General features: G+C 36.4%; 1 protein-coding gene across 4 annotated transcripts in view; it reads left to right on the forward strand.

The window, feature by feature from the left end:
* The window catches only part of LOC105490532 (ATPase phospholipid transporting 8B4 (putative)), a 276,940-nt gene that overhangs the window by 144,611 nt on the left and 117,182 nt on the right, over positions 1-15,147 (forward strand). For all 4 annotated transcript variants that reach the window (XM_024795544.2, XM_011756284.2, XM_011756282.2 and 1 more), the window contains one exon: positions 6,001-6,044. In XM_024795544.2, the coding sequence (XP_024651312.2) occupies positions 6,001-6,044 (44 nt within the window). The remainder of the gene's footprint in view (positions 1-6,000; positions 6,045-15,147) is intronic.

Raw genomic sequence — 15,147 nt, forward strand, 5'->3', positions numbered from 1 at the left:
TTTGCCAGTGTGTATCTTTTAATTGGGGCATTTAGCCCATTTACATTTAAGGTTAATATTGTTATGTGTGAATTTGATCCTGTCATTATGATGCTAGCTGGTCATTTTGCCCATTGGTTGATGCAGTTTCTTCATAGCGTCGATGGCCTTTACAATTTGGTATGTTTTTGTAGAGGCTGGTATGGGTTATTCCTTTCCATATTTAGTGCTTCTTTCAGGAGCTAAGGCAGGCCTGGTGGTGACAAAAATCTCTCAGCATTTCCTTGTCTTTAAAGGAGTTTATTTCTCCTTCACTTATGAAGCTTAATTTGGCTGGATATGAAATTCTTGGTTGAAAATTCTTTAAGAATGTTGAATATTGGCCCTCACTCTCTTCTGGCTTGTAGGGTTTCTGCAGAGAGAACCACTGTTTTTCTGATGGGCTTCCCTTTTTGAGTAACCTGACCTTTCTCTCTGGCTGCCCTTAACATTTTTTCCTTCATTTCAACCTTGGTGAATCTGATGAGTATGTGTCTTGGGGTTGCTCTTCTCAAGGAGTATCTTTGTGGTGGTCTCTGTGTTTTCTGAATTTGAATGTTGGCCTGCCTTGCTAGGTTGGGGAAGTTCTCCTGGATAATATCCTGAAGAGTGTTTTCCAACTTGGTTCCATTCTCCCTGTCACTTTCAGCTACACCAATGAAACATAGGTTTGGTCTTTTCACATAGACCCATATTTCTTGGAGGCTTTGTTCATTTCTTTTCATTCTTTTTTCTCTAATCTTGTCTTCATACTTTATTTCATTAAGTTGATCTTCAGTCTCTCTGATATTCTTTCTTCTGCTTGATTGATTCAGCTATTGATTCTTGTGTATGCATCATGAAGTTCTCATGCTGTGTTTTTGAGCTCCATCGGGTCACTTATGTTCTTCTCTAAACTGGTTATTCTAGCTAGCAATTCGTCTAACCTTTTTACAAAGTTCTTAGCTTCCTTGCATTGGGTTAGAACATGTTCCTTTAGCTTGGAAGAGTTTGTTTTTACACACCTTTTGAAGCCTACTTCTGTTAATTCTCTGTCCAGTTTTGTTTGTTTGCTGGTCAGGAGTTGTGATCCTTTGGAGGAGAAGAGGCGTTCTAGTTTTTGGAATTTTCAGCCTTTTTGCACTGGTTTTTCCTCACCTTTGTGGATTTATCTACCTTTGGTCTTTGTTGTTGGTGACCTTCAGACAGGGTTTTGTGTGGACATCCTTTTTGTTGCTGTTGATGCTATTCATTTCTGTTGTTAGTTTTCCTTCTAACAGGCCTCTCAGTTGCAGGTCTGCTGGAGTTTGCTGGAGGTCCACTCCAGACCCTGTTTGCCTGAGTAACACCAGTAAAGGCTGCAGCCCAGCAAAGATGGCTGCTTGTTCCTTCCTCTGGAAGCTTTGTCCCAGAGGGACACTTGCCAGATGTCAGCCAGAGCTCTCCTGTATAAGGTGTCTGTCGACCTCTGCTGGGAGGTGTCTCCCAGTCAGGTTACCCGGGGTGTCAGGGACCCACTTGAGGAGGCAGTCTGTCCCTTAGTGGAGCTCGAGCGCTGTGCTGGGAGATCCGCTGCTCTCTTCAAAGCTGGCAGGCAGGAACATTTAATTCTGCTGAAGCCATGCCCACAGCCACCCCTTTCCCCAGGTGCTCTGTCCCAGGGAGATGGGAGTTTTATCTCTAATCCCCTGACTGGGGCTGCTGCCTTTCTTTCAGAGATGCCCTGCCCAGAGAGGAGGAATCTAGAAAGGCAGTCTGGCTACAGAGGCTTTGCTGAGCTGTGGTGGGCTCTGCCTGGTTCAAACATCCCGGCTTTGTTTACACTGTGAGGGGAAAACTGCCTACTCAAGCCTCCATAATGGTGGATGCCCCTCCCCCCACCAAGCTTGAGCATACCAGGTCAACTTCCGACTGCTGTGCTGGCAGTGAGAATTTCAAGCCAGTGGATCTTAGCTTGCTGGGCTCCATGGGGGTGGGATCTGCTGAGCTGGACCACTTGGCTCCCTGACTTCAGCCCCCTTTCCAGGGGTGTGAACGATTCTGTCTCACTGGCATTCCAGGTGCCACTGGGGTATAAAAAAAAACTCCTGCAGCTAGCTCAGTGTCTGCCCAAACGGCTGCCCAGTTTTGTGCTTGAAACCCAGGGCCCTGGTAGGGAATCTCCTGGTCTGCAGGTTGTGAAGACCATGGGAAAAGCATAGAATCTGGGCTGGAATGCACCGTTCTTCATGGCACAGTCCCTCAAGGCTTCCCTTTGCTAGGGGAGGGAGTTTCCTGACTCCTTGCACTTCCTGGGTGAGGCAACACCTCACCCTGCTTCTGCTCACCCTTCGTGGGCTACACCCACTGTCTAACCAGTCCCAGTGAGATTAGCCAGGTACCTTAGTTGGAAATGCAGAAATTGTCCCCCTTCTGCGTTGATCTCACTGGGAGCTACAGACTGGAGCTGTTCCTATTTGGCCATCTTGCCCTGGTCCCCCCAGCTGTGTGATTCTGTTCTGTAGTGCTCAATAGAACCATGTCCTAGGGTGGGCAAGTTCTTGATTATCTGAGTTATCTCAGTAAGGGCAGCATTTTATACTTGATTCCTATCAGCTCTGGGGTTTATGTAAGTGCACATGGTTTTGGGAATCTACTATTCATTTACAGGGCTGCCTTGAATGGCCAGATAAGCTGTTTCATTAATACTCACTTCTTGTTTGTGTGCTTTTCTCAGAATACGTGCTCTATATTTGGCTTTTCAAGCATTCTATTTATATGTGACCCTTGTCACCCCAACGCTGGCCGATTTGCATATTGTTACTTCTGCTGAGAGCACAGAGGTTCTGTGGAACTTTCTGTGGATTCCTCTGGTCTCCCAGTGTCCCTTCACGGGACTCTGAGTGTGAGTTTCTCAATACAGAAATCTCAGGAAGTAAAGGAAATCCAAGAAAGAGGGAAAACCTTTCCTTTGTCCCCTGATGGGAAACTTCATACATTGCCAAGTATTTTAAAGCAAGATTTGACCCTGAACAAAACTAAGAAATAGAAGAAGTTGATGTTTGCAATCTCCTACTTTTTGACCTCCTTTGGTTACCCACACCCATATAACCCATGGTCATTATGGTTTCCTCAGCTGTCTTCCACTCCCAGTTTCCTCTCCTGCCATCTCTGGTAGTGGACAAGATGATTTCCAACCTGGACTTCCACAGGCCCACAGTGGTATTATTATATCAATATATTAATCTTATATCAGTATCATAATGACTGGTAAATAACAGAACCTTTCTTTAAAAAGTTCCTATTGGACATTATTTTCAGAGGCTTTCTAAAAATATTGCTTTAACCCAAAAAGTAGTTTAAATAGGAAACTGTTAATCAGAATATTGAAAATATTTTGAATTTTGGGGACTTTTTGGATTTTTTTTTTTTTTTGCCACATATTGATCTAATAATACAATCACTTCTAGGAAGCAATCTTAAAGGAATTATCAGACATGTGGACCAAGATTCATTTGTAGAAATGTTTATCATATTTTATGATAAAGGTTCTATTTTTGGAGAAGGCCCTTGACTTTCACAAGATCTTTGCAAATCTCCAAATTCACAAATCCCATGATGGCTTGTAATTCCTCTCATGAAATGCAGGAAAGTAACTTAAAGATTTAAGTGATCCTTTAGACTCTTATATGCTATTATAATTTATAATGCATTTATAATACCATTAAAATAAATTCTTACTAAAGCACTCACAGAATGTTTCAGGATCATTTTTCCTTGTTTTCATACAAGTTGGGCATATTAATATCACAGATGCAGGCCTTGGGAAAATGTAACATTTGACTGTAATTTATCTAAATCTTCCATTTCCTGGGTAAGAAATATTATCTTCTTAGGCAATTTTTCTTCACTTTCATCACCAGCCCTGTAAATGGGCTTTTATTGTAGGGAGGAGGCAGACCATTTAACGCAAAGACACATTTTTTTTTTTCTTTTTCTTTTTTTCTTCATTTTATTAGAGTGACTGCATACAGGGTAACCACTAGAGCATAACACAGTGAATTTGAGATTTAAATTCCAGGTGCTAGGCCAGGTTCATTCACTAGCTCAGGGACTCCTCCCACACCACAGCCATACAGCATTCCAGATTCAGACCAACGCCCCAGAGAAACAACAAATAGAACTGCTTGTCGAGTGGTTGGTGCTCATAGCATCGTATAGCGAAGAGAGAGAGAACTTAGATTAAAAAACCCACTATACTTACTTTAGTTTTCATTTAGTCATGTCATTTTGAACCATTCTTTGGTTCTCTTATCCATAAAACGGAAATGAAAATCTTCACTTTGCAAGTTTATTATAAGGATCAGTGATAATTTAAAAGCCTGGCACAGGTTGATTCAAGTAACTTTTTTTTTTTTTTTTCCAACTTTTAAGTTCAGGGGTACATGTTCAGGATGTGCAGGTTTGTTACATAGGTAAACGTGTGCCATGGTAGTTTCCTGGACAGATCATCCCATCACCTAGGTATTAAGTCTAGCTGTTCTTTTAGCTGTTCTTCCTGATGCTCTCCCTTCCCACATCAACAGGCCCCAGTGTGTGCTGTATCCCCCGTGTGTCCATGTGTTCTCATCATTCAGCTCCCACTTACAAGTGTGAACATGCAGTGTTTGGTTTTCTGTTCCCGTGTTAGTTTGCTGAGGATAATGGATTCCAGCTCCATCCATGTCCCGGCAAAGGATATGACCTCATTCCTTTTTATGGTTGCACAGTATTCCATGGTGTATATGTACCACATTTTCTTTATCCAGTCTATCAATGATGGGCATTAGGTTAATTCCATGTCTTTTCTATTGTGAATAGTGTTGCAATGAACATATGCGTGTGTGTATCTTTATAATAGAATGATTTATATTCCTTTGGTATACACCCAGTAATTGGAATGCTGGATCAAATGTTATTTCTGCCTTTAGGTCCTTGAGGAATCGTCACACTGTCTTCCACAATGGTTGAACTAATTTACAGTCCCACTGTAAGAGGTTCTTTTTCTCCACAACCTTGCCAGCACCTGTTATTTTTTGACCTTTTAATAATAGCCATTCTGACTGGCGTGAGATGGTATCTCATTGTGGCTTTGATTTGCCTTTCTCTCCAATGATCAATAATGTTAAGCTTTTTTTCATATTTTTGTTGCCCTCATTTATTCTTCTTTTGAGAAGTGTCTGTTCATGTCCTTTGCCCACATGGGAGTTGACAGGTTTTTTCTCTTGTAAATTTGTTTAAGTTCCTTGTAGATTCTGGATATCAGACCTTTGTCAGATGGATAGATCACAAAATTTTTCTCTCATTCTGTAGGTTGTCTGTTTACTCGGATGATAGTTTCTTTAGGTCACTCATTATTATTATAAGAAATATAATCCTGGCAAATAGTATGAAACCTTCCAATGCCAAGTAAAAATTAAAAAAAAATTAATGCCTCACAATAGGGAAAGTGAAAGTAAATTATGCTACATCTATAATCATGGGCTACTATACAACAATTCAAAATAAGATTCAAAACAATTTGATTGATAGGAGAAATTCTCATGGTTAAAAACTGTAAGAACAAGAAGTTTATGAACAATGTGGTGAATATATGTGTATATAAAAATACACAATAAAAATCATTCTACAAATACTAGTTATTTCTGGATGAAGGGAAGTGATTTTTATTTTCTATTGTAAATGTCCCCTATTTTCCATTATACCTGTAATAAGTACATATTAGCTTAATCAGATAATCAAGAACTTGCCCACCCTAGGACATGGTTCTATTGAGCACTACAGAACAGAATCACACAGCTGGGGGGACCAGGGCAAGATGGCCAAATAGGAACAGCTCCAGTCTGTAGCTCCCAGTGAGATCAACTCAGAAGGGGGACAATTTCTGCATAATGGTGATATAATAAATAATAAGTGTATTCCTTAAAACTAAATGTCTAATCTAATTTCAATTTCACTTTTAATTCTCAATTTTTGTTTTGTCAGGTGAAGTACCTGATGACCTGGATCAGAAGACTGAAATAACTCAGGTGTGGAAGTGATAAAATTTTATTCTTAGTTTCAATTTCAAATTATATGTGGTTTTAAGAAAATGATAAACTTTTAGTGTCCTGATTTCCACTAAGACCAGATGAGATACTTAATGCATAACATTAAAAAATAGATTAATATGATTCAGAATTCCTTCTTATACTACTGAACCAACCACAGAGTTCCTCCTGTTTTTTATTCTTGAGATATTTATGCAGATACAAGGAATCATATTTCCCCACCTTTTACATAGTGGAGAAATATAATTACATAGGTGGTGGCATAATTTACATAATGTTCTTCAACTTTCTCAACAATATATCTTGGAGATCTTTCTAGATTAGTTTTAAAAAAGTACTTTCTCATTCTTTTTAATGGCTGAATGGTATTTTGTTATATTGATGTTCCAAAATTTATATGAAGACATTTAGGATTTTCAATATTTTTCTAGTAAAGAAAATGCAGCAAAAAAACCCCCAAAACTGGATACATATGTTATTTCACATGTTAGAGAATATAGAATCTGTTTCTAGAAATAAAATTGCTAAATCAAAAGATATATGCATTTGTAATTTGATAAATATTGCAAATTGCCTTCTTTAGAATTTATAACAATTTACCCTGAAACAAACAAGTGTAAGAATGTCTGATTTCCCCCACTCTCACCAACACAATGTTTTATCAAAGTTTATGATCTTTGGTGAGATTATATGAAAAATGGGTACATCAATATTCATTCTAATTTTAACTTCTCTTATTATAAGTGAGGTTCAACATATTTTCATATGTTTGAGAGCTAATTATGTTTCTGTAAGTTTCTGGTTCGTAATTTTTTTACCCATTTTTTTCTATTGGGTTGTCTATTACAAAAATTAATTTGTATATTTCTATATTGGGGAAAATAAGTATTTGTCTGTGAAATGAGTTTTATGTATTCTTTTCACAATTTGTCATTTGTCCCATGATTATTTTTTCTGGTATTTTTGCCATGAAAAATATTTTATTTTCATGTAGTTGAGTTTATCACTTTTTCCTCCATCACTGAGTTTTATGTCTTAGATATAAAGCACACCATCATTATAGAGTTAATGTTTCACGTTTAAATCTTAGATTCATTTGGATTTTATCCTGGTGTAGAAGGTAAAGCATAAGTCCAACTATATTTTTCTCCAGGTGATTACTGACTTTACCCATTTATTTAAAAGCTTGTCCTCTTTTTCACTGATTTGGGATGTTACCTTTATAGCATGCCAAACTCTCGTGTACTAGATCTATTACTGAATTTTTGATGTGTTTTCTTTCTATGCATATGTTAGTATCATACAGTTTTAATTGTTGACAAAGGCTGGGTGTGGTGGCTGATGGCTGTAATCCCAGCACTTTGGGAGGGTGAGGTGGGAGGATCACGTGAGGTCAAGAGTTTGAGACTAGGCTGGCCAGCATGGTGAAACCCTGTCTCTACTACAAACATAAAAATTAGCCAGGTGTGGTGGTGGATGCCTATAGTCCCAGCTACCTGGGGGGCTGAGGCAAGAGATTTGCTTGAACCTGGGAGGCAGAGGTTGCAGTGAGCTGAGATCTCACCACTGCACTCCAGACTGGGAGAAGAATTAGACTTCATCTCAATAAAAAGAAATTTATTGACATTGACAAGGCTCTAACATTTGGTAAGACTAATTGTTTTTCAGTGCTCTTTTTTTTTTCTGTAGATTTCTCTGAACTGTTTTGCTTAAACTTTCCTCATGATTTTTTGTTAGAATGATGTTAAATTTATTGATTATCTTAAGAAGTGTTAATATACTTATGATGTTGAATCTTCTTATCCAAGAACATAGCATGTATTTCAAGCTACTTAAGTCATATTTTGTGCCTCTCAGAAGCATTTTCAGGTTTTCTGCATAAATACGTTGCTCATTAAAAAAAATTATTCCTAGGTATGCAATTAATTTTGGGGGTTCTTTGAAACCAATGAGAACAAAGACACAACATACCAGAATCTCTGGGACACATTTAAAACAGTGTGTAGAGGGAAATTTATAGCACTAAATGCCCAGAAGAGAAAACAGGAAAGATTTAAAATTGACACCCTAACATCACAATTAAAATAACTAGAGAAGCAAGAGCAAACACATTCAAAAGCTAGCAGAAGGCAAGAAATAACTAAGATCAGAGCAGAACTGAAGGAGATAGAGACACCAAAAATCCTTAAAAAAATCAATGAATCCAGGAGCTGGTTTTTTGAAAAGATCAACAAAATTGATAGACTGCTAGCAAGACTAATAAAGAAGAAAAGAGAGAAGAATCAAATAGATGCAATAAAAAATGATAAAGGGGATATCACCACCAATCCCACAGAAATACAAACTCCCATCAGAGAATACTATAAACACCTCTACACAAATAAACTAGAAAATCTAGTAGAAATGGATAAATTCCTGGACACATACATGCTCCCAAGACTAAACCAGGAAGAAGTTGAATCCCTGAATAGACCAATAACAGGTTCTGAAATTGAGGCAATAATTAATAGCCTACCAACCAAAAAAAGTCCAGGACCAGATGGATTCACAGCCGAATTCTACCAGAGGTACAAAGAAGAGCTGGTACCATTCCTTCTGAAACTATTCCAATCAACAGAAAAAGAGGGAATCCTCCCTAATTCATTTTATGAGGCCAATATCATCCTGATACCAAAGCCTGGCAGAGAGACAACAAAAAAAAAGAGAATTTTAGACCAATATCCCTGATGAATGTCGATGCAAAAATGCTCAATAAAATACTGGCAAACTGAATCCAGCAGTACATCAAAAAGCTTATCCACCATGAGCAAGGGGGCTTCATCCCTGGGATGCAAGGCTGGTTCAACATATGCAAATCAATAAACGTAATCCATCATATAAACAGAACCAAAGACAAAAACCACATGATTATCTCAATAGATGCCGAAAAGGCCTTCGACAGAATTCAACAGCCCTTCATGCTAAAAACTCTCAATAAACTAGGTATTGAGGAGACGTATCTCAAAATAATAAGAGCTATTTATGACAAACCCACAGCCAATATCATACTGAATGGACAAAAACATCCCTTTGAAAACTGGCACAAGACGGGGATGCCCTCCCTCATCACTCTTATTCAACATAGTGTTGGAAGTTCTGGCCAGGGCAATCAGGCAAGAGGAAGAAATAAAGGGTATTCAATTAGGAAAAGAGGAAGTCAAATTGTCCCTGTTTGCAGATGACATGATTGTGAACAGGCAACCTACAGAATGGGAGAAAATTTTTACAATTTACCCATCTGACAAAGGGCTAATATCCACAATCTATGAAGAACTTAAGCAAATTTACAAGAAAGAATCAACCCCATCAAAAAGTGGGCAAAGGATATGAACAGACAGTTCTCAGAAGAAGACATTTATGCAGCCAACAGACACATGAAAAAATGCCCATCATCACTGGCCATCAGAGAAATGCAAATCAAAACCACAATAAGACACCATCTCATACCAGTTAGAATGGCGATCATTAAAAAGTCAGGAAACAACAGGTGCTGGAGAGGATGTGGAGAAATAGGAATGCTTTTACACTGTTGGTGGGACTGTAAACTAGTTCAACCATTGTGGAAGAGAGTGTGGTGATTCCTTAAGGATCTAGAACTAGAAATACCATTTGACCCAGTCATCCCATTACTGGGCATATACCCAAAGGATTATAAATCATGCTGCTATAAACACACATACACATGTATGTTTATTGTGGCACTATTCACAACAGCAAAGACTTGGAACCAACCCAGATGTCCATCAATGATAGACTGGATTAAGAAAATGTGGCACATATACACCATGGAATACTATGCAGCCGTAAAATAGGATGAGTTCATGTCCTTTGTAGAGACATGGATGAAGCTGGAAACCATCATTCTGAGCAAACTGTCGCAAGGACAGAAAACCAAACACTACATGTTCTCACACATAGGTGGGAATTGAACAATGAGAACACTTGGACACAGGGTGGGGAACATCACAAACCGGGGCATATCGTGGAGTGGGGAGAGGTGGGGAGGGATAGCATTAGGAGATATACCTATTGTAAATGATGAGTTAACGGGTGCAGCACACCAACATGGCACATGTATACATATGTAACAAACCTACACGTTGTGCACATGTACCCTAGAACTTAAAGTATAATTTAAAAACCCTAAAAATTTTTTATGTTTCTAAAGTACAAGTTGGATACTGAATTTAGCAATACCCCTTTGTCACCTATGAGGATAACAAAATATTTTTTCTTCCATGGATATATTAATGTGATAAATCATATTAACAGATTCAATTTTATCCATATTTTCCTGGAATAAATGCCACTTGTCATGTTAAACTGTTTTTTAATGTGGTACTAGATTCTGTTTACTAATGCTTGGTTTAGATATGCGCATTGATCTTTGTAAGAGACATGGTTCTGCAGTGTTCTTTTTTGGGGTAATAATTGTTTTGCTACCAATGTTATGTTTGCTTTAGAAACACAAATAGGGGATCATTCCTTCTTTTTGTATTCTGTGGGACAGTTTACATGAAATCAAAATAATGTATGCCTTAAAGTTTTCACAAAATCCCCCTATAAAATTATGTGGACCTGGTGCTATTTCAGGTGGTAGCTCTTAGATAATGTTCTTATATTCTCGTCTACAGTAGTTATCTGTTTAGAATTTCTATCTCTTTTGGAGTGATTTGGAAAATTATATTTTCTTAGACTATTGTCTAATTCAGTCAGATTTTCACATTTATTTGCAAACACTCATAAGTCTTTTAAATTCACATTTATTTACAAAGACTCGTAAGTCTTTTAAATTCACATTTCTTTTCACGTTTATTTGAAAAGACTCATAAGTCTTTTAATTTCCTCTTTATCTGTGGTTCTTTTTATTATTTATCTTTTGTTTTTGTCCTTTCCTGTCTTGCTTATGTTAGCAGTTTAGTTGCCCCTTTCTCCCACAAAAAAGTATAGCTGTTGGATTTACTTATTTTTTTCCTGCATTTTAATCAATAACTTCTGCTTCTTTATTAATGCCTTCTTCATTCCTTAAATTTTTTTTTTGTTTTGCTTTTTCTTACTTCATACTTGGATGCTTTATTTATTTTTATTCTTTTCTGGTTTTTTAAGAATACAAATATTTAAGGTTAACAATTTCCCCCTGAACACTGCTTTAGTTTTATTATGTATATTTTGGCATGTAGTTTAATAAGGTATTTTAATTTTATTTTTATATGATTATTTTATCTTTATTTTTGTCATATCAGTGAGTTCAAATTGAACCATTGAGTTTGAACCATAAGTTTTTAAGGAAGAATTTAAAATTTGCAAATGGTAAGGGCTTTTTTCTCCCTAATTTTATTGCACTTTTAATGCAAGAATATATTTTTATTGTTTCTACCTTTTAGAATTTATTGAGGTTTTCTTTGTGGCTTAATAAGGTTAATTGTTATTAATGTTTCAGGACCCTTAAGAAGAAAGTACTTGTATTCTCTTTTCATAAGGTAGGAATTAGCTATGTATAATTTAGCTCTATCTTGTTAAAGATATAATTGGTCTTCTATATAATTAATCTTTTATTTATGTTAATCTGTTTGAGTTGAAGAAGCTAATTAAACTGTTCTGATCATACTGTCTGTCTATAGGTCATATATATACCAAAGTCTGTTTTATTGAGTATTGGTGCTAGTTTTTGGTAACACTGATGATCATAATGGTTTAACTTTTATTATGAATTACGGATTTTAACATTAAAAGTACTCTTTTTTGACTCATTCAATTCTTCTTGGCCTGATTGAAACCTCATTTGATGTTAAGATAATTATTTTTGGGTATTTTTCATTTATATTTGCCCACCTTTTATTTTCAAAGTTCCTGAATTACTTTGATTTAGGTATATCTTTTGTGTAGAACACAGGGCTGTAGTTTGCCTTTGCTTTAAGTTCCAATCTTTTAATGAGTTTGGCTCATTTACATGGGGCTATACCTTGTCTTGGTTCTGTTACAACATTTTAGGTTATTATTTTTTGTCTTTATAATTCTTAATAATTATTTCCTTATATGGTCTCTTTCTTTTACTCTGTGTGTGTGTGTTTGTGTGTGTTTCTTGTAATATTTAAGGAAGTATTTTATTGTTTCTGTACTGTATACTCTCAAGTGTTTACATAATACTTTAAATTTTTTCTTAAGGCAGTGTTGATCAATTTCCTAATGTGAACAATGATGAGATTATTATTTCTCTTTCTTTTCCTCATATTTTCCTAATATTTTTCTTAATAGTACTTTTAATCTGAAATGTATATTAATTTCTATGAGTCGATTTGCAGCTTTAAATGATATTTTTTCATTTTCAGATACCAAAATAAGGAAATCAGCATGTTCTCTCAATTTCTTTTGGCAATCTTTTCATGTAGTCAAGTGTGTAATATTTGCATTTTTTTTGTCATCCTAATCTATTGGTTTTAGACCTATTCCTCCAGCTAAAGATATTTTATGTTCACCTTTCTCAGTTATCTCAGTTTTTTTTTCAGTTATTTTTCCATTTGGCTGAAGTTCATCCTCTAATTTCAAGAATGCTTCATAAGAAATATCTGTTCAGGCCAAGTATGGTGGCTCATACCTATAGTTACAGCACTTTGAGAGGCGAGGTGGGAGGACGGTTTGAGGCTCGGAGTTTGAGATCAGCCTGGGCAACATAGTGAGACACTGTCTCTACAAACAATAAAAAAACCCAATTAGCTAGGCATGCTGGGGCACACCTGTAGTCCTGGATACTTGGGAGGCTGAGATAGGAGGATCACTGGAGTCCATCAGTTCCAGGCTGCATTCCAGCCTGGGTGACAGAGTGACACTGTCTCAAACAAAATCTGTTCAGAACTATTTGTTGACTTTATATTTGATGACAGTTTGTCTATAAACTCTTTGGGCCAGTTTCTTCTCTGGATGGTTTTAGGGAAGTCCAAGGCCAGTGTGTATTTTAGAACTTACTAGTCATATAATAATACATACACTTATTTTAAATATTTTAAAATTTAAAAACTTTAATGCAATTGTGTTCAAAATTTATTACACGAACAAAGCAATCTGTGATTAAATAAGTTTCTATGATTCTGGGACTAACATAAGTAACTGAGTGTCTTGTATATAGGTTATCTCATATACCTGGATAAAGTGTAAAGTAATATTATTCTACAATCTCTAAGACAAAGCATCTGTCAAACTTATTTTTGAAAAGACATTACTTTTCAAAGAATGTTTTTGAAAAGACATTACTACAGGGATAGTACTTGAGTCTTAAACTTTTAAAAGTATATAGTGTACATTCCAGAAGTCAGTAAATTAATAGGGATCTTATTTACTATTGGATCTTTTCCCACTATTTTATTCTGTTCTTTATTGAATTCCATTTTATTCATTTGGTTTCTATTTTTTACTCTCAACAAATTTTTAAGTGTTGAGTATGGTATTGTTAACTCTAAGCACATAGCAAATCTCTAGAATTTTTTTTTTTGTTCCATGTCTGAAACTCTACACTAATTGCACAGCAAATCACCTTATTCCCATTTTCCCAGTCTCTGGCAAAAACCATTCTATTTTATGTTTTGATGAGTCTGACTACTTTAGAGACCTCATAAAAGTGGAATAATTCTGTATTTGTCCTTCTGTGACCAGCATTTTTCATTTATAATAATGTCAAGAGTCATCCATATTGTAGCATGACAGGATTTTCTTCTTTTTTATGGCTGAATAATATTCCATTGTATTTGTCTATCACATTTCCCTTATCTATTCATCTGTTCATGGACATTTAGGTTGCTTCCACCTCTTGGCTATTGTGAATAATACTACAATGAACATGGGAGTGCAAATATCTTTTCAAGATCCTGATTTCCATTCTTTTTGGATAGATAAGGGATTGCAGGATAGTATGGTAGTTTTATTTTTAATTTTTTGAGGAACTTTCATACTGTTTTCTATAGTGACTACATCATTTTACATTTCTATGAATAGTGCACCAGGATTCCAGTCTTTCTACATCCTCAACAATACTTGGGATTTTCTGTTCTGTTTGTGTGGTTTTTGTTTGTTTTCTTTCTTTCTCCCACTTTTATTTTAGAATCAGGGTACATGTGCAAGTTTGTTACAAAGACATATTGCAGAATGCTGAGGTTTGGGATACAGTTGAACCCATCACCCAGGTAGTAAACACAGTGTCCAAGAGGTAGTTTTTCAGCTCCTGTCCTCCTCTCTCTATGCTACCTCTAGTAATTCCCACTGGCTATTGTTCCCATCTTTGTGTCCATGTGTGCCCAGTGTTTAGCTTCCACTTATAAGTGAGAACATGTGGTATTTGGTTTTCTGTTTCTGTATTAGTTTGCTTAAGATAATGGCCTCCAGCTGCATCTGTGTTGCTGCAAAGGATATAATTTTGTTCTTTTTTTAATTGCTGCATAGTACTGCATAATGTATATTTACCACATTTAAAAAATCCTATCCACTGTTGATGGGCACCTGGGTTTATTCTATGTTTTTTGCTATTATGAATAGCAGTGTGATAGGCATATGGGTGCACGTATCCTTTCGGTAAAATGATTTATTTTCTTTTGGGAACATACCCAGTAATAGGGTTGCTGAGTCAAATGGTAGTTCAACTGTTAGTTTTCTGAGGAATCTCCAAATGGCTCTCCACAGTGGCTGGACTCATTTAATTCCCACCAAGAGTGTGTAAGTGCCCCCTTTTCTCCACAGCCTCACCAACATCTGTTGTTTTTTGACTTTTTAACAAACATTTTTCTGACTGGTGTGAGATGGTATCTCATTGTGATTTTGATTTGCGTTTCACTGATGATGAGTGATCATGAGCATTTTTTCATGTTTGTTTGCCACGTGTACACTTCTTTTGAGAAGAAAGAAGTGTTCATGTCCTTTGCCGACTTTTTAGTTGGAATATTCATTTTTTGCTTGATGATTTAAGTTCCTTAACAATTCTGGATATTAAGTCTTTGTTGAATGCATAGTTTGTGAATATTTTCTCCCAATCTGTAGGTTGTCTCTTTACTCTCTTGAT

The sequence above is a fragment of the Macaca nemestrina genome, chromosome 7, assembly GCF_043159975.1.
Source record: "Macaca nemestrina isolate mMacNem1 chromosome 7, mMacNem.hap1, whole genome shotgun sequence".
NCBI classification, from domain to species: Eukaryota; Metazoa; Chordata; class Mammalia; order Primates; family Cercopithecidae; genus Macaca; species Macaca nemestrina.